The following is a 23,355-nucleotide window of genomic DNA, read 5'->3' on the forward strand; positions in this document are numbered from 1 at the left end:
TTCTGGAGATAACTTTATAACCATGAAACAGAGATTAACTCTCTTCAGTTCTTTCCTTGGTTACAGAATACAGTACACTTTGATGAAATTACCTAAAGAGGCATTTCCTAGTTTTTATCCTCACCAGTAATTGACACATTGTATTTATATTTTGTACTTTCTTAGGGAAAATCAGATTCATGTAAAAATTTCAAACATTTTTGTTTTTATACTCAATTTTGTTGTTACCGGTGTTTTGAGACAAGGTGTTAATTTCTGGCCCTGGCTGGCATGGAAACCCAAAGTAATCCTCCTCCTTCAGGTTCTCAAGAACTGGGACGCGGAGCAGGAGCTGGCCTGCTTGCCTTTACTTGACATTTGCATTTATATAAACATATACATATATAACAATATAAATATATAGCAAGTGTGAGAGGTCGGGACAAAGTGAATTAGATACTAGATTCTGTCATGAAAATAACATTGTCAGCGCAATTGTCTAAAATTGAAGGGAGAGAGGCTGGAGCAGAGACACATCTCATCATTGCTGCAGCCCACCTGCAAGTCTCCAAAGGCACACAGTGTCTTTCCCATGGTTATTTAGTTTGCTGTTTCACGGTATAGTTTGCCTTTACTAGATGGTATTATTTTTTTCATTTCAAGTGAAGGGAGAGCATCATTCTGTTGTGTAGCCCTAGCCACGTGGCAAGGCTGCAGAAATAATCTTGTCTCTCCTTTGCATGTGAAGATTCTGCACACCAGTGATCTCAGAGCCGTACCCATTTACCTAGCACAGAGGGCCCACCCTGTTCCCTGGGGCTAGTCTAGCTGTGTCTAGTGCACACTCATTTCCTGCCTGTACTAGAAATTCTTTTGACGTGCAGGACAGGGCAAAATCACTTTTGAGCTCTGAAATTTAAAGTATTTTTAGTAACTATAGATTATGTATAGTTTTTGTAGATGACATTTTAACCTTCTTTTGAGACAGTTTTTCTATGTATCCCTGGCTGTCCTGGGACTCACTTTGTAGATCAGGCTGGCCTCAAACTGCAAGTTCTACCTGTCTTTGACTCTCTGCCCAGCTCCCTTCTGGCAGGTTTCTGTATCCATTACAGTGCTGGTTGGGAACTATCAGCAGAGAGTCTGGTGGGTTTCTGTAGCCGTTACAGTGCTGGTTGGGAACTATCAGCAGAGGGCCTGTGCTACCTTTCTCAGCTCCACATTCTTTGATTGATTTTTTTTTTTTTTTTTTTTTTTTGTACTTAGATGTTTGGAATGAAAATTTCTAATGTTGTCTTTCTCTGCTCCCCCTAAGGCTGAGTATGCAAGTCCTTCCACCGCACAGAGTTTGTTGTTGTGATTTTAGTTTTGGATTTAGAAATGGTTTCATTTGACACCGTGTAGTTCATGTTGGCCTTGAACTTGTAGTCATCCGTCTGTACCAACCCTGTTCTTTTATACAAGAAACTTGTGATTTAATGAGTTTGGGATGTATTTTTAAACTTTTTTTTTAGGTAAGTTTAATGCATTTAGGTTTGAGAACCATTGCAGACATAGAAAAATATGCTTCCCTTCGAATCATTTCAAAGGTTTAACTTTTAAATTTTTTTCTTTTTCTTTTTTCTTTTTCTTTTTTTTCTTTTCTTTTCTTTTCTTTTCTCTTCTCTTCTCTTCTCTTCTCTTCTCTTCTCTTTTCTTTTCTTTTCTTTCTTTCTTTTTTTTTTTTTTTGAGACAGGGTTTCTCTGTGTAGTCCTGGCTGTCCTGGAACTCACTCTGTAGACCAGGCTGGCCTCAAACTCAGAAATCTACCTGCCTGCCTCTGCCTCCCAAGTGCTGGGATTAAAGGCATGTGCCACTACCACCCAGCTAACTTTTAAAAATTCTTTTCCTCTTTTCCTCACACTTGTCCCTTCTGCTCTGCTGACTAACTGGAATTCACTTGGCTTTTATTAGCTGTCTTGTCTGGCTTCTTGGGGGAAAACTTAGTTTATTAATATTTTTTTTATCTTGCTACTATAAAAATTAAGACAATAAACTTCTGTACATACAGTACTTCAGTTGCCTGCCCCCTACACATATGCACTTATACACACACACACACACACACAAGCACACACACAAGCACACATACTTGCACGCACGCACATGCACATGTTAAAATCTTGTCTTCCTTATATGGAGTACCTGATATTTTTGAGTTTTCTTTGTGATTTCTTTGTCAGGGATGTAATTTAGTAGTATATTAAATTTTATAATTACATGAGATTTTTCTTTTTGCTTAGTGCTCATGTGATCAGAGAAAATAGTTCCATGATTTCAGTCCATCAGATTGTTGTCTGTTATCTGGTCCATCTGTGGTCCTGAGTGGTAGACAGGAACTGTACTCCACCCCTGTGATGGCATGCCCAGACCTTATGACCAAAGGGATTTTGCAGATGGGATTGATTGTTGATCTTGAACTGCGGTATCCTGGGGTTATTTGTAAATTTAGCTCGTGGGAAGGAGAACTAAAATCCTTGTCAGGGCCCAAGCAGTGAGAGGACTGCACAGCATTTGTCAGCAGCAACCCAGGAGAGAAGCAGCCTCACTGATACTTGCCTGGAAAAGCAGCTGTCAGTCTGCTCCTCCCCCCTTTTCTCCCTGCAGAAAGATCTCACTCTTTGTGTCTACCCTTGCAGGCACCCCAGGGTCCCATTGGATCTTTTATGAACAGAAGCCATTCTTGAAGTCACCCCCAACCTCCCACCCCCATCACATTCCTGTCTCAGTAGTATTTACATGTCATGTAACGCAGAGAAGAGTGTAAGAATCATAAGGCCTGAGTTTGGATACTTTCTAGTATCCAAACTCCTGGGCAAATGAATGAACTCAACTCTTTATGTAATAATAATAATAATAATAATAATAATAATAATAACTCAACCCTTTATATAATAATAACTAACAACAACAACAACAACAGCAGCAGCAGCAGTAGTAGTAGTAGTATAAATATCAGCCTTCTAGGGTTTTTTTCCCTGAGGTTAAAGAGAATGTGCTGCCTTTATTAAGCAGGCTATTTATATAGCCTTCATCTTTTGCCACTGTCATGTAGATCTCTCTATCATGGCAGCTAACTGTTTTTTGGGTTTTTTTTTGAGTGGATTATTTACCTAGTTGTGTCTTTTTTTTTTTGTTTGTTTGTTTTTTGGATTTGGTTTTTTCAAGACAGGGTTTCTCTGTGTAGCCCTGGCTGTCCTGGAACTCACTCTGTAGACCAGGCTGGCCTTGAACTCAGAAATCCGCCTGTATCTGCCTCCCACTGCAGGGAGTGCTGGGATTACAGGCGTGCGCCACTAACCTAGTTGTGTCTTAAGTGTGTGGCATCCTGTCTTGTGTATTCATATTGATTTGCCAGATCTTTAAGTTGTAGCTTGTGTTACAAAGTGCTTCTCTGATGTCTATCTTGAGTTTTCTTAAACCTGGTTTGAACCCTAAGAATACATTGCTGTTTTCAGTGACTTTAGTATTTTCTTTTTTCTTTTTTTGTTTTTGTTTTTTTTTTTTTTTTTTGGTGTTTTTGAATTTGGTTTATTTTGAGACAGGGTTTCTCTGTATAGCCCTGGCTGTCCTGGAACTTACTCTGTAGATCTGGCTGGCCTTGAACTCAGAAATCTGTCTGCCTCTGCCTCCCAGAGTGCTGGGATTAGACTTTAGTATTTTCAAGTGGGGCTTTTATTATTTCTTTTAGGGAATGATAAGAAAGAGATGAGCTGTAGAGAGAAACTCTGAACAGTGACTCTTCCTTCTGCTGCAGTAACAGAAGCTGTAGTGTATAAAACTGGAAGACATTTGCCTGTTGAAAGCAGCTTTTGAATGATAATGTATGGACTGCCATTGGTTTATTGTTTGATATGATTTTTTGTTTGTTTCTTGGTTTCTTGGTTCAGGGTTTTTCTGTGTATTCTCTGGGTGTCCTAGAACTTGCTCTGTAGACCAGGCTAGCCTTGAACTCAGAGATCCACCTACCTCTGCTTCCAGAGTGCATTAAAGGGATTAAAGGCATGGCTTTTTGATATGATATTTAATGTTCTTATTTGTATATTAACTATTTTGTAAGATATGTCAAGGTATAGCTTTATATTAGTAACAGACTCTAAGATAAAATAATATGTAATAATAATAATTCAAAATTATATCTCTTACAAAGTCACAAACCTTTTCCTTTTTAGGTGTATGGATCAGGCTGCGATATTGTTATTCTGGCGAGTGACTTTGAATGTGTGCAGATCATCCCTGGTGCTAAGCATGGAAACATCCAAGTCAGTTGTGTGGAATGCTCCAACCAACATGGAAGAGTAAGTGATTTCATCACTTAATTAAATGTCATTTAACTATTCTTAACTCTTAGAGTATTTGTCTATGAACTGTGATGTGCTGATGACATAATGATTGTTCTTCCAGTGGATATAGTATTTTGAGAGGTCTGTCGGCCTCACAGTCTCAGGCGCATTGCTGTTCTGTGAATTCTGTAACCTTTAAGCCAATAAGGGAGGAGGAATCAGTTTCCTCCAAATTCTCATCACAGCATTGCCTGTTTTTGAGATGAAGTCTCCCTGTGGCATGCAGTCTGCTCTTCAGCTCCTGGACACAAAGTGAGCTTCTTGTTGCGCATCTGCCGTGAGCTAGAGCAGCAGACCTGAGCCTGCATCTGCAGTAACAGTGGGTGCTTCTCAGGGAGTTCAGGGAGCTGTGTCTAATGTAGTATGTGTCACAGAGGTGTTTGTGCACTTATTAATTAATGAAAGTTTATTGAGTGAATATTTAAGAATTTATTCCAACTTTGGAACTGAGAATTTATTTTGAAATAGTTAAAGCTACATCTAAAGTCTTCTTTCTCAGATTTTTCATTTTTCCTTTCTCATTTTTCAAACAATATACAATGAATGCTAATATAGTATATTTGATATATATTCTATGAATTCAGTAAGAGAATATTATATGTGTATGCCACTACAAGATTATGAAAAGGAAGTTGTAAAACTATGGTAGATAATTATAGTATTTAAACATTCTTGGTTTTCTAGAGATTGTTCTTTACTGGATAATATTCTATCAAGGATATGTTAAATCAGGATCTCAATTACTTTATTATTCCATTTCTCCTGCCGTATTCAACGGTCTGTGTCAGCTTACTAGTTATATAAGTGCACCATTACTTGGTAGTAATGGACTTGGAACACTGGATTCTCTGTTGGCTGCTCATGTTGGCTTCTTGCTTTTCTGACTTTACGGCTTTTTCCATAAGCATTGTTTGGGTCTAATTTAGAGAACACTGAGCACCAACTGTCTTTCATTACCTTGCTTGTTTGTTTATTTTTGTCAATCTTCTTTCTAGGCCAAGCAAGGTAGCTTTAAGCTTGACTTGGGTTGAATGATAATTGCCAACCAAATTTTGTCAATTATTTAAGTATTCATGATAATCACAATTAATACATCTTGTGGGAGTAAGAATTTAAAAAAAATAAAATAAAGTTGGCTGATGGCTGAGACTATAGGATTGCTCGAACCTTTTAATTTAGGGCCACCTCTAGCAACACAGTAAGACTTTATCTCGGAAACAGAAAGATCACTAAAGTATGGAAGATGTTTGTATTCATAATCATATGAAGCAAGCGGACAGCCTGTTTCTATTTTCCTCACCTGGGAAAAGACTGTTAAAGTATCTCATCTTTTCTGCCATGTTCTCGTGAGAGTAACTGTCACATTTGTGTGACAGTTCATATTAGCCAGGCAAATGTTTACAGTAGCTCCATTGCTCTACTGTGGACTAACAGCTTTGTCTCGGAAGGCTCGTTCTGTGGATTAATCGGAGTAAATGGTGTTCGAAGGGAGGGCTTTAGTCTGTTTCCTTAAGAAGGTGATGAATTGGGAACTACTTCCAGCAATTGTTAGATTTGGGCTCTTGTAGCCTCTTCTTCTTTTTTTTTAAATTTTTTTTATTCGATATATTTTTTACTTACATTTCAAATGATTTCCCCTTTTCTAGACCCCCACTCCCCGAAAGTCCCATCAGCCCCCTTCCCTCCCCCTGTTTTCCCACACAACCCTTCCCACCTCCCTGTTCTGGTTTTGCCCTATACTGTTTCACTGAGTCTTTCCAGAACAAGGGGCCACTCCTCCGTTCTTCTTGTACCTCATTTGATGTGTGGATTATGTTTGGGGTATTCCAGTTTTCTAGGTTAATATCCACTTATTAGTGAGTGCATACCATGATTCATCTTTTGAGTCTGGGTTACCTCACTTAGTATGATGTTCTCCAGCTCCATCCATTTGCCTAAGAATTTCATGAATTCATTGTTTCTAATGCCTGAATAGTACTCCATTGTGTAAATATACCACATTTTTTTGCATCCATTCTTCTGTTGAAGGATACCTCGGTTCTTTCCAGCTTCTGGCAATTATAAATAGAGCTGCTATGAACATAGTGGAACATGTATCCTTATTACATGTTGGGGAATCTTCTGGATATATGCCCAGGAGTGGTATAGCAGGATCTTCTGGAAGTGAGGTGCCCAGTTTTCTGAGGAACTGCCAGACTGATTTCCAGAGTGGTTGTACCAATTTGCAACCCCACCAGCAGTGGAGGAGTGTTCCTCTTTCTCCACATCCTTGCCAACACCTGCTGTCTCCTGAATTTTTAATCTTAGCCATTCTGACTGGTGTAAGGTGAAATCTCAGGGTTGTTTTGATTTGCATTTCCCTAATGACTAATGATGTTGAGCATTTTTTAAGATGCTTCTCTGCCGTCCGAAGTTCTTCAGGTGAAAATTCTTTAACTCTGTACTCCATTTTTTAATAGGGTTATTTGGTTTTCTGGAGTCTAACTTCTTGAGTTCTTTATATATATTGGATATTAGCCCTCTATCTGATGTAGGGTTGGTGAAGATCTTTTCCCAATTTGTTGGTTGCCGATTTGTCCTTTTGATGGTGTCCTTTGCCTTACAGAAACTTTGTAATTTTATGAGGTCCCATTTGTCAATTCTTGATCTTAGAGCATACACTATTGGTGATCTGTTCAGAAACTTTCCCCCTGTACCGATATCCTCAAGGGTCTTCCCCAGTTTCTTTTCTATTAGCTTCAGAGTGTCTGGCTTTATGTGGAGGTCCTTGATCCATTTGGAGTTGAGCTTAGTACAAGAACACAAGGATGGATCAATTCCCATTCTTCTGCATGCTGACCTCCAGTTGAACCAGCACCATTTGTTGAAAAGGCTATCTTTTTTTCCATTGGATGTTTTCAGCCCCTTTGTTGAGGATCAAGTGGCCATAGGTGTGTGGGTTCATTTCTGGATCTTCAATCCTGTTCCATTGATCCTCCTGCCTGTCACTGTACCAATACCATGCAGTATTTAACACTATTGCTCTGTAGTATTGCTTGAGGTCAGGGATACTGATTCCCCCAGAATTTCTTTTATTGTTGAGAATAGTTTTAGCTATCCTGGGTTTTTTGTTGTTCCAGATGAATTTGAGAATTGCTCTTTCTAACTCTGTGAAGAATTGAGTTGGGATTTTGATGGGTATTGCGTTGAATCTGTATATTGCTTTTGGCAAAATGGCCATTTTAACTGTATTAATCCTGCCGATCCATGAGCATGGGAGGTTTTTCCATTTTTTGAGGTCTTCTTCCATTTCCTTCTTCATAGTCTTGAAGTTCTTGTCATACAGATCTTTCACATGTTTGGTAAGAGTCACCCCAGTACTTTATACTGTTTGTGGCTATTGTGAAGGGGGTCATTTCCCTAATTTCTTTCTCAGCCTGCTTATCCTTTGAGTATAGGAAGGCTACTGATTTGCTTGAGTTGATTTTATAACCTGCCACTTTGCTGAAGTTGTTTATCAGCTGTAGGAGTTCTCTAGTGGAGTTTTTTGGGTCACTTAGGTAGACTATCATATCATCTACAAATAATGATAGTTTGACTTCTTCCTTTCCAATTTGTATCCCTTTGACCTCCTTATGTTGTCTAATTGCCTGAGCTAGTACCTTAAGTACAATATTGAAAAGATAAGGAGAAAGGGGGCAGCTCTGTCTAGTTCCTGATTTTAGTGGGATTGCTTCAAGTTTCTCTCCATTTAGTTTGATGCTGTCTGTAGCTTCTTCTTATCAGGTATGATCTGGAGCAGAGCCTTCCTGGTCCTCACCCCCCTTCAGTGGGGACTCGGGACAGCTGCTCCATCTGGGTGCTTTGCATAGTTTATCGATTTCCCTCTTTGTTAATTCTGTTCTTCTTCAAGGTGATTTCCCAATTGGCATTTTCTGTTTGATGGTATAAATAAAGCCATTTTTGTGACATAGTCTTTTTTTTTTCTTTTTTTTTCTTTTTTGGGTTTTGGTTTTTTGGAGACAGGGTTTGTCTGTATATCCCTGGCTGTCCAGAAACTCACTCTGTAGACCAGGCTGGCCTCAAACTCAGAAATCTGCCTGCCTCTGCCTCCCAGAGTGCTGGGATTACAGGCGTACGCCACCACCACCTGGCTGTGACATAGTCTTAAAACCTGTTATCATTTGATATATTTTTTAAAACTTCTCAGGATTTCTATATTTTTTCCACTGGATTATAAACATTGCTGATAAAGAAATGTACTGCTAAGATGCATTTTTGTCACTAAAGTTATCTATATTAAAAATATTAAAAATTTGAAAATCACATCTGTTAATTTACTGTGCTCATGTGTGTGTGTGTGTGTGTGTGTGTGTGTGTGTGTGTACAGGTCAGAGGACAGCTTATAGGAGTCAGGACTCTTCCACTCTGTAGGTTCTGGAGATTGGATCAGGTTATCAGGCTTGGTGGCAAGTACCTTTACTCAGCTCTCTTCCTGTCCTAAAATAAATTCTTCTAGAAATCTAATTGTTTTTTTAAAATAGACTTCGAGGTGTGCAGGAAGATTAGGAGTTTGTGGCTAGCCTTAGCTACATATCAAGTTCTAGGCTATCCCAGGATACCTGAGACCTTGTCTTCTTTGTAACTTTAAAACAAGGTTACTGAAGGTTTTGGTAGCAGAGATTGTTAAATCTACTATACTGCCAGGGTTATTTGTAGAAATAAACCATGGAGATATACTGGAATTGGATTGTATGAAATTACTTTATACGTTATTGTATGGAGAAGGCTGTCTCTATTTCACTCTTTTCTAAGCACTAATGTCATGTTCATTGTCTTTTAGGTTGCAGCTTCATATGGGAATGCTGTGTGTATTTTTGAGCCCCTGGGAATAAATTCTCATAAGAGAAACAGTGTAAGTATTCAGTGATAGTAGAATATCCTAAGAATCTGGTTAACCTCATTTATTGTTATTATTATCATTATTGTTGTTGTCATTTATTATTAGCTTTGGTTACAGTGGCAGCAGAGACCTGCTCAGGACGCAGTACGAACAGTGGGTAGGGACTTCTGTGGAGTTTAGTGAAGGCTTTGTAGAAACCTAAGTTTCTAGACTATTACTAATTGCCATTGGTTGTGTTGAGATCCGCCCTAGTCCGAGCTGCTCCTCCCTTCGCTTGGGTTATTGCTAGTCTCTGGGACTAGTTTTCTGTTCTCACGTCCCTTTTTGATTTCTTTTCAGTAGAGTGGTGTACAACTTCTTTTTTTATAATTCTCTAAGGGTGCCACATTTCTTGCAGATTGTAAACCTGCAGGTAGCCTCTCACCTCCCTTCCCCCAGCACCACACTGTTGTTCAGAATCCATCCCTGACCGCAGCCACACGTGTTCTTCTGCTGTCAGTCACCCGCCCCTAGGTTCTGTGGATGCTGCCTTTTCTGTGCAGGTCCAGGGCTGGGTTTACAGACTCTGGAGTCTCGTGTAATATACCTCCTCAAGGGGCCTGTCTGCGCTGTAAGTTGCAAATCCTCCTGTCATTCCCTAGCCGTTCCTGTGATGCCATTGTAGGCGCGAGCCACTGTGCCCCGATCTGCTCGTCTAGTTGAAGCTTTCCATAGCACTGGTTTGGTTATTCTTTATAATTAGAACATAAGGTTCCTTACGAGTAGGCAGCTTGATTCTTTGGATTATTGTTACATCCCATTTTTGTTTAGAATATTATCTAATGTATTCAGACCTCCCTAAATATTTGTTTAGTGGAGTTATGTACTTAGGTAAGCTCACAACCAGATAAATGGTCTTGTACATCACATTAAGAACCATTCACACGAGCCGGGCGGTGGTGGCGCACACCTGTAATCCCAGCACTCTGGGAGACAGAGGCAGGCAGATTTCTGAGTTCTGGGCCAGCCTGGTCTATAGAGTGAGTTCCAGGATAGCCAGGGCTATACAGAGAAACCCTGTCTCGAAAAAACCAAATCCAAAAAAAAAAAAAAAAAAGAACCATTCACATATATATTCAGTGCTGTATTTTATATTAGTTAATGTTAAGGAAATCCTATATGGTTAGAATCAACAACCAGTTTATAAGTTATACATGTGGGCTGGAGAGAAGGCTTAGATGTTGTACAAGTGTGGGGACCTGAGTTTGAATATCCTGAACCCATGCAAAGCTGGGTGCAGATGTGAGGTGGAATCAGGAGAATCAGGAGCTTGCTGGTGTACTTAGTGGGAGATAACAAAGTAACCCTGTCTGAATAAGGTCGAAGGGAGAACTGGACACTCAGTGTCCTCTGATATCCACATGTGTGCTGCAGTATGTGTGCACCTACACTCACACAAGCGCTGTTTGAGATTTCATCTACTCCAGGTTGGCCTTGAACTCACTATCAGATGATGATCTTGAGTCTATGGTCTTCCTTCCACATTTGAGTGCTTGTGTAGTAGGCTTGCAGGTCACCTAGGGCTGTGGGAGTGCTGGGCAAGCACCTTACCACCCGAGCTATGCCAGTGGCCCTGTAAGAAAGTGAGGATTTTCATCCACGTAGCTTCCTTACACGCTGGGGTGAGGTCTTGCTAAGTTGCCTAGGCTGGCTTCAGATGCCTGTCCTCAAGCTGCTCTCCTGCTGTAGTCTCAGACTCAGACTTCAGCAGGAACTGCACATGTGAGCCATTGTGTCCATCTCGGAAGGTTTTCTAAAAACCAGTTTTATTGAAATCTTATGAGTTTTTATATTTCTAAATTAAATGAAAATATCAGTTTTCATTATAAAAATAGTTATTAAATTATACAGCGTCTGAGAGTGATCTAGAGGTATAGTTCAGTGGCTGAGCTCCTACTTAATATGCACAAGGCTCTGGATTGGATCTCTCTCAACGCCCAGATAAAGACTGAGCAGAAACACAGTAGAGAAAACTCAAGTTCTGAGGCTTGAGAGATGTTTATTGGTTACGAACGTTTACTGTCTTGTAGTGTTATCTCTGTTAGGTTCCCAGGACCCACATGGGGCCTCACAACTTCTGACCTCTGTATGTCACATGTGTGATGTGACTATGTTGTACTGTGGTTTTTTTGTTGTTGTTGTTTTATTTTGTCTTGGGGATTTTTGTTTGTTTTGGTGTTTTTTTTTTTTTTTTTTTGGTTTTGGTTTTTTCGAGACAGGGTTTCTCTGTGTAGCCCTGGCTATCCTGGAACTCACTCTGTAGACCAGCCTGGCCTCGAACTCAGAAATCCACCTGCCTCTGCCTCCCACAGTGCTGGGATTACAGGCATGCGCCAGCACGTCCAACCTCCCAGCCCCGGTCCTACCAACAAGCAGATACACTGGTCATGCTAGTAGGTGCCCATAACTGCATTTGGGAAGTAGAGGCAGAGTGTCAGGGGCTCTAGGTCATTTCTTTGCTACATAGCAAGTTCCAGGCTAGCTGGGACTGCTTGAGACTAGACCCTGGTTTGTGTGTGTGTGTGTGTGTGTGTGTGTTTTAAAGAGAACAAAACAAGCAGACAAACACAAAATGTCAAATAACAGTGACAAATCCCCAACAATTATTATAACATCCTTCCTTTCATCAAAGGGTTGCTGTCTAGTAGGAAAGTCAGACACACAAACTTTAGTCTGTGTAGTCAGTGTTGTGTGGAAATGTTTCAGACGCTGGCGGAATGTCAGAGTTCACGTCATGATTTATGCAAATCATTATGAAAGACAGGGGTTTTCAGATGGAGAAGTGGAGGGAAGGATGCCCACATACTGAAAATCTGTTTGTGGACAGAAGGAAGCTTGAGAGAACATGTTAGTCAGGCACAGCAATCAGCTTAATATGGCGCTGTGACCTGTAAGTGGGCCTGCTGAAGTAATGTTAAAATAGTAATGCAATCTTTAAATCTTTTTAAGTTTGTTTTAAGTTGAAGAAAGTGACAAAATGGTGGAATTTGGTGTATTTTAAAAACATCCTTTTTTTTCTCTCTCTCTCTCCATGTTTCAGCAACTCAAGTGTCAGTGGCTTAAAACTGGGCAGTTTTTTTTGAGTTCCGTGACATACAACTTAGCATGGGACCCTCAAGGTATTTAGCGGCTATACTTAAAATTATTAAAAGAAAGCATTTGATTTGAATGTACTTAATTAAAATGTCATAATCTTTGATGATAAAAACATTACAAATGTATTTTTGTTGATGAGTGAATACAGGTTTTTTTCCATATTCATTGCTTTGCACAGAACTTAGTTCTCTCCCCTCTGCTTTTTAGCCTTTGCCTTCCATTGTTTATTTCAAGAACAAGTGATTTGGTTTTTTTTTGTTGTTGTTGTTAACATGTGATGAAATTTATTTTATCTAAACAATGATAAATAAGGGGTGGAAACATCCTTATTTTGTTATGGTGTATTTCAAGAAATAATTGTCTTTAATTTGCAAAGATTAGAAACCTGTAATGATACATAGCTGTCACCCCTTTTATGTTCACAATTACTGAGGGTTGTTTTATATTCCATGTAAAACCACCCTTTAAGGTTTGATCCTATCACTGTAGCAGCGTCTGAGATGCCTTCTCACCCAGCCCTTCTCAGGCTTGCTTGCCAGAGGAGGCCCTGGCAGTGGGTTTATTTTTCCCTCAAGTCTTCCCTAATAACAATTCTTGCTTAGGTTCTTTTTCCTGCTTTTCATCTTCTAGGGGATTTCTTTTGAACTGATTCAATGTGTTTTTCATAGCGGTTATTGTATATTTTCAAAACTTACTAGTTTATAGACCTAACAGAACCCATGTGTGCATTTCTATTCTTAGATAATCCTGGGTTATTCATCAGAGCACTTTTAAATTTTCAGATAACAGATTGCTGACAGCAACTGATTCGATTCAGCTGTGGGCTCCTCCAAGCAGTGATATTCTAGAAGAGGAGGAAGAAGTTGATAATAAAGTTCCTCCTGTTTTAAATGATTGGAAGTGCATCTGGCAGTGCAAGTTAGTGTCTATGTCTGTTGTAATAGTGATTCACAGAATGTCCAAAATTATGTTCTTTCTTTCAAAGGTCTTTATTTTTTGGTGGTATTGTATTTTAGAAATCTAAAAAGTAGACTTTTTTAAACTTAAACTTATTATAATATCATTATTTAATTCTTACTCTGTGCTTTAGTTAATCGTTCTTTCAAAAGTAAAAAAAAAAAAAAGTCATTTGTAGCTCAGTACTTGAGTTGACAAAATGATACTGTGTTGCAGTAAGAGAGAGGGAAAGACTTGGAAGCTCCAACCTCCTTTTGGAGTGCAATGATGACTGTCTGTTAGTGTTGGCACAGCTTACTAAAGATTCCCAGTTATCCAGGGAAGGGGAGACTCGGTTTGGAACATGTTATAATGAAGATTTTGATTGACATGAATGTAGCAACATCATGTATGGGTATTATATTCTTTGTTTTTGAAAGTATACTTTGGGTTAATTTTATTAATGTTTTTAGGAAGGTGGAATTCTTTGTATTGTTTTGAAGGTAGAAAAATACTGTTTTGATGATTGTGACATAGATATTAGGAATATCTTACTTTGCCGGGCGGTGGTGGCACATGCCTTTAATCCCGGCACTTGGGAGGCAGAGGCAGGCAGATTTCTGAGTTTGAGGCCAGCCTGGTCTACAGAGTGAGATCCAGGTCAGCCAGGGCTACACAGAGAAACCCTGTCTCAAAAAAAACCAAATCCAAAAAACAAACAAACAAACAAAAAGGAATATCTTGTTTTGACCATTTATACATAGAACATACTGTTCTGAATACACTTTTGTTGTTGTTGTTCTTAGAACCTCAGTGTCTGTACATCTGATGGAATGGTCTCCTGATGGTGAATATTTTGCTACTGCTGGAAAGGTAAGGGAGCAAGCCAAATAGTAAAGCACTCTTAAAACACCTGAAAATATCCCTTATGTTCATTTCCAGTTCTGTCTTCCATAAATTGAGATTTTCCTGCTTGAAGAATAGTAAAAATGTTTGTGAGGCAGGAGCTAGAGTTCAGTAATGGAGAGCAGTGGTTACTGTTGGTAAAGTCCTGGACTTAGCTCTCAGCTCTGTAAATGTTGGTAAAGCACAGATTACGATTTTGGAGGATCGGGTTTGGTTCCCAATACCCATGTGGTGGCTTACAACTGCCTGTAATTCCAGTACCAGGGAATCCAATGACCACTCTTGGACTGTGTGGGCTCCTGCAGACACACACACACACACACACACACTTACTTCTTAAAATGGGGCTGGAGAGATGACTCAGTGGTTAAGAGCATTGAACCTTCCAGAGGACCCAGGTTCAATTTCCAGCACGTGACAGCTCACACATGTTTGTAAGTCCAGGATCTGACATCTTCACACAGATGTGCAGGCAGGCAAAACACCAATGCACATAAAAATAAAAAAAAATAAATCTTAAAACAACTCCTTCATGGCAGACTGTGTTGGCAGTTTTTTATAATCCTAGCACTTGGGAGACTGAAGTGGAGGCAGGAGGATTGTGAGTTCAAGACCAGCCATGGCTGTATAGTGAGAACCTGTCTCAAGCAGTGTTCCCCTTCTCCCATAAAATCCTCCCAGACAACAAAAACAAAGGCAAGCCCTCCATTATGCATGCACGTGTGTCACCATTTCTTTATCTACTCCTCTGTAGCAGGCACCTCAGCTGCTTCCAGACCATGGTCCTTGTGGACAGTGCTCGTATGTTCATGGGTGTGCAGGTGTCTCTCTGTAGTGTGCTCGCTTGGATCCCTCTGGGTGTCTCTAACTGTGAAACTTGGCTTGGCTGTCTGTGGCCTAGTCTTGTGGCTTGACACAGAGGTAGTTGCTCAAGAGTTTCAACAACTTAATAGGAAAATTGTACCACATTGTAGACAGAAAGGTTACTGTCATATGCAGGTTAGCAGAGGTTCTGATCATTAACTTCTAAGTAAAATATGTGAAAATACTTTGAGATATGTAGCAACCATCATGTGGTATCAAAAATATTTGATTTCTAGGCAAAAATCACGTGGTTTGTTAACACTGCTCTGCTTTGTTGAAGCATTTTCTTCAAATAGTAGTTATGGTGACAGAGAGGTAATTGTTCTTCAAGTAAATGGAACTTTGGGTCTTAATTTCTATGCTTCTCTAGAATCACACATTGCGATGAGGATATATGTAGTTAATATGGGAGGTGTCTTGGTTTCTTTCCTGCTACTGTGATAAAATACTCTGACAAACAACTTTGAGGGAGAAAAGTTAGTTTTGGCTACAGTTCTGAGTTGCAGAGCATCATCATGGGGAAGTCACCGAGGTGGAAGCTTGTGGGGGAGGGAGGCAGGGAGCTGGGGGATGGGTGGTCCTATTGAATCCTAAGTCAAGAAGCAGAGGGACAAATGACAGTGCTTCTCAGCTCCCTTTGCTCCAGGATCCTGGCTAGGGGATGTTCCTACCCACAGTGGGCGGTTGTCCACAGTGGGGGGCTGTTTCCCTAGTTAGCACAGTTAAGTTAGTCCTCCACAGGCTTGCCCGAGCCTATTCTTGATGCCCAGGCCATTCTAGATTCTGCCACCTTGACAGTTAACAAGTCACATCACATGGGAAATGATCAGACAAGATATACTGGATTGAGGCAAATTCTTAAGGAATATGGCCGCATGCCTTTTCTTAAGTGTATTAATTGATTTAAATGTGGGGGTACTCTGAGAGCCAGCTTACTCATATACATTGTATTCTTTGTACATATTCTTTAAAATTATTTAAAATATTTTTATACGGTATATTTAATCATATTCTTTCTCCTTCAACTTCTCCCAGATTCTTTACACCTCCCCACCCTCCCAAATTAATTTCTTATTCATATTCTTTACACATCAGTAATTGGCAGAGGGCTGGCGAGGATAGAGCTGAGACACTTCAGAGATAGAGATGCAAGTAGATACTTTGAGTTGAAACTGACACACCAGATTGCTAAGCCTGTTGGGTATAGGAGATGGACCAAAAGCATCTGTTACATTCAGAACCCCTGGATTCTGGGCATTTTATATTTGTATTTGACATTTAGTAATTTTCCTAATTTGGGAGAATAGTTAGATAACAGCAGTTAATTTTTTCAGTTTATCTATCTGTATATCCAGGGGTCCTACATAGTTTATTGAAAAGCTTCCCTTTCCTTGCTCTCAGGAGCTCCTTCTGTCATAAATCGAATGTCTGCATTTCTGTGCATCTGGTTCTGGGCTCTGTTCAGTGTGTCCATTCCTTCTCATTTGCTAGGCATGGTGGCCTGCTAGTAGTAATCCCAACAGCGGGGAGGCTGAGCCGGGAGGATGCTTATTCTAGATACACACTTTTATTGTATGTCAGGAGGGTGCCTTGGAGTCTGTTTCAACGAGCAGGAATGACAGAAATACCCCTCAGTTTCTGCCGTGTTGGCCTGCCTCCTTGTGGAATCTAGAAAGGGAATTTTCTTTTTTCTGTCTACATGGGGTTTCCCTCATTTTCAGTTGAGACCACTTACCAGCACTCTTCCCATGGTCATCAGAGACTTCCTGTTACTGAATCCTGTGGTTAATTCTTACTTAACTTATAACCATGAGTCAGCACATTAGTTACTTCTTTCTTTTTAAAGCCTTTTTTTAAAAGGAGTACTTTGGATTCATAGGAGGGCACAGAGAAGTCTCTGAACTGCTTATCCCTCTATACAGGAGTACTGCCACATTGACTTCAGTTGATGAACGTGCACTGATAACTGTTGGTACCCAGATTTAGTGTTTTATATGAAGACTCACTCTTATGCCTATCCAGCAGTCCTGGCTAAATTTATAAGCACATGGATCTGACATTGTAGTGTTGTGTAGAGTATTTTCCTGGCCTATAATGTCTGCCTATTTGTAAATCTGACTGTCCTTTAAATTATTATTATTATTGCATTATTTTATTTCTGCAACTTTGGGCAGAGTTGTTTTTGGTGGTGGTGGTGGCAGTGCAGAGTCCCATGGATCTCAGGTTGGTTTCCAGCTCACTGGGTAGCTGAGGATGGTCTTCTGATTCTTTTGTTTCTACCTGTTGAGTTCTGGTATTAGGGTGTGCGCCACACCAGCTGTCCCTGCTGCTTTTAGTATTGTAGTGCCAAGCTTCAGTGTTTGGACCTTTCTCTAAATATTGATGTTCTCTTAGTTTTCAGAAGCCACCTTTTAACCACTGATGACAAGATCTTGTCTGTTGCCTGCCCTTCTCTCTTTGTCCCTTGCTCTGTACCTCCACTGTTACCCTTGTGGATTTCTTTTAGGATATATTCATAATCTACTCATTAGTTTTTAAGCTACAGTGGACAGTGAGCCCAGCCAGGTAAACTGTGCCCTTCTTGATTGCCTCCATGGTACATTCAGATACAAGCCATCATTATGAATCACTTGCTGTCTTTAAAAGTTTACTACAACAATTCTTCCAGATTTTACTGTGTTCCTGTCTTCTCAAAGTGTTCTTTTTAAAAATTCAAGCTGAAAGATCAGATATGGTCCACACCTTTAGTTCCAGCACTGAGAAGCCTAAAGTAAGAAGACTGTTAGGAGTGTCAGGTTAGCCTGAGCTAAAAGTAAAACCCTGTCTCAACACTGCCCTGGACCTGTCATGAGGTTTCCTTTTCATTTTAGAAAGCCAGAAGCTTTATAATGGCCCATATACACCCTGTACTATGTAGGTCCAGGGGTCATTCCTTCAGTCATATTTCCTGTTATTTCATACCTGTGCAGACGTGACTCTAGTCAGTTGGGGCTCAGTGTTCATAAATGAGTTTGGCACATGTGCACATAGAGGTGCTACACCCCCACCCCCAGCCTGTATTCCCAGATATCTGTATGGCTTTTCCCTTTTACTTCTTAAAGTTTGATAGCGAGGTTTCTTTAGGCACCCCTTTATAAATTTTACCTCATCTTCTCTGTACCCTTTGTCTGCCTTAAGTTTATCCATAATATTTATCATTAGGCATCTCTATTGGCTTTCTTTTTACTGTGTAGCAAATTACTACAAACGCAGCAGCTTCCACCACTCATTGCTATTTCAGCTCTTTGCATTAGGAGTCTTGACCTGGCTAGGTGCTCTGATGAGGGGTGTGAAATGCTCTAATGAAGGTGTCTTACAGCCTGGATTCTCACCTGGAGACGTAGCTAGGGAATCAGCTTGCAGACTTGCTCCAGTGGGCAGAGTTGATTTCTTGCAGCAGTCTGGCTGAAGGGCTAGGGTTTTGCTGGCTTTGGTTGCCTTCTCCAGACCCTGAGGTTGCTGAAGCCCTTTGCTAGATGGGCTTCCCCTCTCTCCACTTCCTAATAAAATACCTAAGCAGTTAAGTGGCAAGCAGGGAGTCAAAGCAAACAAACAGCCACAACCAGAACAAATGGAGACAGCTGGAACAAATAATTTGGAAGGAAAAAAATTACTGAAATTAGGTATGAGAAACAAAACCCTGAAAATTTTGATAAGCTTGTTCAGTCACTTAAGAGTAACAAAAAGGTGATTTCTGTATAGAATGCAGAGATTTGTAGAGAACTTTTAAAAAACAATTCTTGAAAAGAATGAGTTAATAATGAAGGAAAATTATTTTCAAGGTCATAGAAAAAATACTTTGAAAAATAATATCATTTATGAGTTTTTCTTAAACCAATTTATTTATGTTTTGTTTGTACGTTGGGGGTTGGGGAGTTCATGCATGTACCAGTGTGTGGAGGCCAAAGGACTGCTTTATAAACTCTCATTCTATCATGTGAGTCCTAAGGATCAAACACGGAGATCTACCTGCCTTGGCCTCCCAAGGGCTGAAGTTAAAGGTGTGCGACATCATACATGGCAGAAGGCTGGCTTCTTAATAAGTCTATAGATGGAGATAAGTGTAGAATAATGATCACTTCTGAAATACTAAAATTATATAACAGTTGAATCAAGAAAGATTCATTTGAGTTGGGCTATCTGTCACTCAGTGGCAGAGCACTTGTCTGAGTGTATGTAGGCCTCTGAGTCCCATAGGATGGATTTTTTTTAAGATTTATTTTTATTTATTTTATGTATATGAGCACACTATAGCTGCACTGATGGTCGTGAGCCATCATGAGGTTGCTGGGAATGAAGGTTGCTCGCTCTGGTCTGCCCCGCTTGCTCCAGCCATGCTCGCTCCAGCCTAAAGATTTTTTATTTATTATTCTAAGTACACTGTAGCTGTCTTCAGATGCACCAGAAGAGGGCGTCAGATCTCATGGTGGTTGTGAGCCACCATGTCGTTGCTGGGAATTGAACTCAGGACCTTTGGAAGAGCAGTCAGTGCTCTTAACCTCTGAGCCATCTCTTCAGCCCCTGGATTTTTTTTTTTAAAGCTAATTATATAGACAGGTGGGTCTCATAAAGATCTATTTGCTTCTATGTCTTGAATGCTGATTCAAGATTAAAGATGTATATGATCTTGCCTGGTGATATGCTTTCAATTTTTGAGACATGGCTCAGACAGGCCTCATATGTATATGTAACTGATTTCTGGTCCTTCTACCTCCCCTAACCTGGGATTACAGGTGTGTGCCACCAGGCCAGGTTTGGGTGTATGGTCTTTTGACAGAGCCATTGACACTTTATTTTATTTGTGGTATGGGACATTGAATCTAGGATTTTGTATAAGCAAGGTAAATCTACCACTATAAGAGGTGAGCTATAGCCTCACCCCTACCCCATTTAAAATATATTTTGGGGGCCAGAGAGATAGCTCAGCAGGTAAAGTCATTTGTCAGCAAGTCTGACAACCCGAGTTTGATTCTAGGGACCTGTGTGGTTGAAGGAGAGAGCCGACTACTGCATATTGTCCTGTGTCTTCTACTTACACACCATGGTATGTGTGTCTGCCCACTGGCAGATGTAGACACATACACACAAATAAACAGGTATAATAAAATGTTAAACAAATTGAGACAATGTCTTAGTTGCCAAAGCTGATCTTCTGCTTTCATCTTGCCCTGCAGCTGGGCTGGTGGGGCCACGCCTCTGGGCTTACCCATTTGGCACTGCAAACTCAGCTACGGCCTTCTGTATGGTAACTAGCTTCATTGTATGAACCTTTTTCTGAAGTCTCATCACTAATCTGAAAGATGCTTTTGTACTTTGTGTAGGATTAAGTCCCAAGAGTTAAAGCTTGTTTCCCTTCAGTGGGTGACTGGATGTGGAGCTCCTCAAGGCCCTCCACCTTGGTCATATATTCGGAAACCAAGAATCGTTGTCTTTGAATTCTTATTACACACAGCCTTAGACGATTACTGAGAATTTTTACTTGTTTAATTATATTTCCCTAAGCTTGTATTCACTTCTCCAAGGAGCTGTTTAATAATTCTTATGGAATGATAAGAGTATTTTATTGGTAGGGATCCTTTGGGAGTTAGTTAGCAAATGTTTTGGATTTAAGAAGATTATTTCTTTCGGTTTTGAAAAGATAAAATATTAATTTAGATTCTCTTGAGAAAAGAACAGAAATTGACTTTGGAATGCTGGGCAGTTTTTGTCCCCATACTCCATCTGTTGTGTTGAGAAGGTGGAGTCTGTGATCTGATGAAGCAGATGGGAACTGTGTGGCTCTCTGAGAGCACGTCCCACTCCTCTGCAGCACACTGACAGGACTGCAGTTCAGCTGTTATGAGAGAGACTCCAGTTACTTTCGGGGTTTTGAATGTTATTGGGTACTTTTGCTGATAAGATTCATTTCTTACAAATGTGGAATTACGTTTTCCTTGAGCTTAAGAATATTTAGAAATTTTATCTGAGCTTAAATAAAATTTTACTTATTGATGAGCCATTTTTACAAAGTACTTGATTAATTTTTTTCTTTATAATAGTCTCTCAGTATGTAGCCCAAGGTAGTCTCCAATTCATCCTGGCCCAGCTTTCCCAGTCCAGTGCTGGGAGGTAGGGGTGTGTGTGTGTGTGTGTGTGTGTGTTTATTTATGCCTGGCATAAGGGTACTATAATTTTCCACCATGTGAGTAAATGTACTACAATTTAACTTAGCCACACAACTTGAAAAACCTATTTATTATTATTAAATAATTGTATTATTTTTATTTAAATATTTGTTATTATTATTACTACTACTACTGCTATTATTATTTAATTCAAGTCCTCATGCAAATTAGACATTTTGTATCACAGGATTATACCCCTAGCCTCAGACATCTCTTAACATTAAGTGAGCTGTGAAAAATGAATTCACAAGGGCTGGAGAGAGATCTCAGCAGTTAAGAGCACTGCCTGCTCTTCCAGAGGTCCTGAGTTCAATACCCAGCAACCACATGATGGCTCACAGCCATCTGTAATGGGATCTGATGCCCTCTTCTGGTGTGTCTGAAGACAACGATAGTGTATTCATATACATAAAATAAATGCATCTTTAAAAAAATGAATGCATGAATTTTGTCATCTGTTTTTCTTTATAAATTAAGTTAATGAGGTAATTTAGCATCTTTCAATGGATTTTGACAAATTTAAAGGCTGCTAAGTGAGCCAGCACTAAGAACGTTGCTATCATCTCAGAATATTAGCTGCTTTTTGACAGTAGAGTCTTCCTGCTGATTTTTGTTTGGTTTTTTGTATTTTTAGTTTGTGTGTGTGAGTGTGTGTGTGTGTGTGTGTGTGTGTGTGTGTGTAAGCCTGAGGCCTATTTCTGGTATATTTCACTCCCCATCATGTTTGCTTGTGTATTACATTTGAAGACAGTGTCTCTTACTCTTAACTCACATGTGAAGATGGACATGGCTGCAGGAGCCTTGCTTCCATCATTTGGGGTGGAGATAGGTGGGTCCCAAGAGCTTGCTGGCCAGCCATACCAGTCACAGTGGTGAGTTTCTCATTTAGTGAGAGACCCTGCTTCAAGGCAGTAAAGCACAGAACGATAGAGGAAGTCCTCTGGGGTGCTCTTCCGTGTCCACATGTATGTGCATAGATGCATGCAGCTGCATACTTAACATGGATGCTAACACACATTTTATGTGGTAAAATCAGTGCTGTTGTCATAAATACTTTAGAAATAGAAATGATTGAATTATCTAGCTAAATGCTTTCTTTGTAAATCACTTATAGAAACATTATTAGTAAAGTACTAGCAAATGTTTTTTTTTTTTACAATTTTCTTAATTTATTGTTTTGTGCTTTTTACATTGTTGTTTAAAAATTTTATTTTTTTAGATTTATTTTATTTTATTGTGTATGAGTGTTTGCCTTGAATGTGTGTGTACGTACCACCTGCATGCCTGATACTCATAGAGGTCAGAAGAAGGTGTTGGATCCCTCAAATCTGGAGTTAACAGTTTGCATATCATTGTGAGCCACCATGTGGGTGCTGGCATTGAGGCCAGGTCTTCTGCAAGAGCCACAAGTGCTCTTAACTGAGCCAGCTCTCCAGCTCCTATCTTTAACCTTTACAGTTTTTAAATTTTTATTCTACATATATGTAAATATGCCTGCATTCATATCTGTGTGCTATATGCACGCAATACTCAAGTAGGGTATAGGGGGTACCACCAAATATCCAGAACTAGAGTTACAGGTAGTTGTGAGCCACCGTGTGGGTGGGTCCTGGGAATTATAGCTGAGTCAGTCCTCTGGAAGAGCAGATGGTATTCTTAATCACCAAGCAGTCTCTCTAGCCTCAGTGTTTGTTGGTTTACATTCTTAAAGGGTCCTAAAAAGGAAAAAAAACCCCACAAACAATAATCTGTGCCACAGACCTATGAAGTCTGGCTTGCTTATTGTAATCTATTTGGCCCTATGGGAAAAAGTTTTCTGGTTCTTAACTTAGAGCAGGAAATAGTTTGTATTTAAGGTAGTTTCACCTTTGCAGATACCTTAAAACAGGAGAACAGTTACTGATAGATAGATAGATAGATAGATAGACAGACAGACAGACAGACACAATGGTTCCCCCCCCCCCCCTTTTTATATCCAAGGGACTAGTATCCACTCTTCACTCATCTGCAGGACTTTATGTAACCTTACTCTGTTTGAAAAATGCCATTATACTGAGAAGGTTGATC

At 39.9% G+C, this 23,355-nt stretch overlaps 1 protein-coding gene across 1 annotated transcript in view; it reads left to right on the forward strand.

Moving 5' to 3' along the window:
• The window catches only part of Dmxl2 (Dmx like 2), a 137,920-nt gene that overhangs the window by 16,449 nt on the left and 98,116 nt on the right, over positions 1-23,355 (forward strand). Inside the window, exons 2-6 of the mRNA XM_052188322.1 lie at positions 4,192-4,317; positions 9,185-9,256; positions 12,324-12,402; positions 13,162-13,297; positions 14,122-14,188. Coding sequence (XP_052044282.1) covers positions 4,192-4,317; positions 9,185-9,256; positions 12,324-12,402; positions 13,162-13,297; positions 14,122-14,188 — 480 coding nt within the window. The remainder of the gene's footprint in view (positions 1-4,191; positions 4,318-9,184; positions 9,257-12,323; positions 12,403-13,161; positions 13,298-14,121; positions 14,189-23,355) is intronic.

Source organism: Apodemus sylvaticus, chromosome 7, assembly GCF_947179515.1.
Source record: "Apodemus sylvaticus chromosome 7, mApoSyl1.1, whole genome shotgun sequence".
Taxonomy (NCBI): Eukaryota; Metazoa; Chordata; class Mammalia; order Rodentia; family Muridae; genus Apodemus; species Apodemus sylvaticus.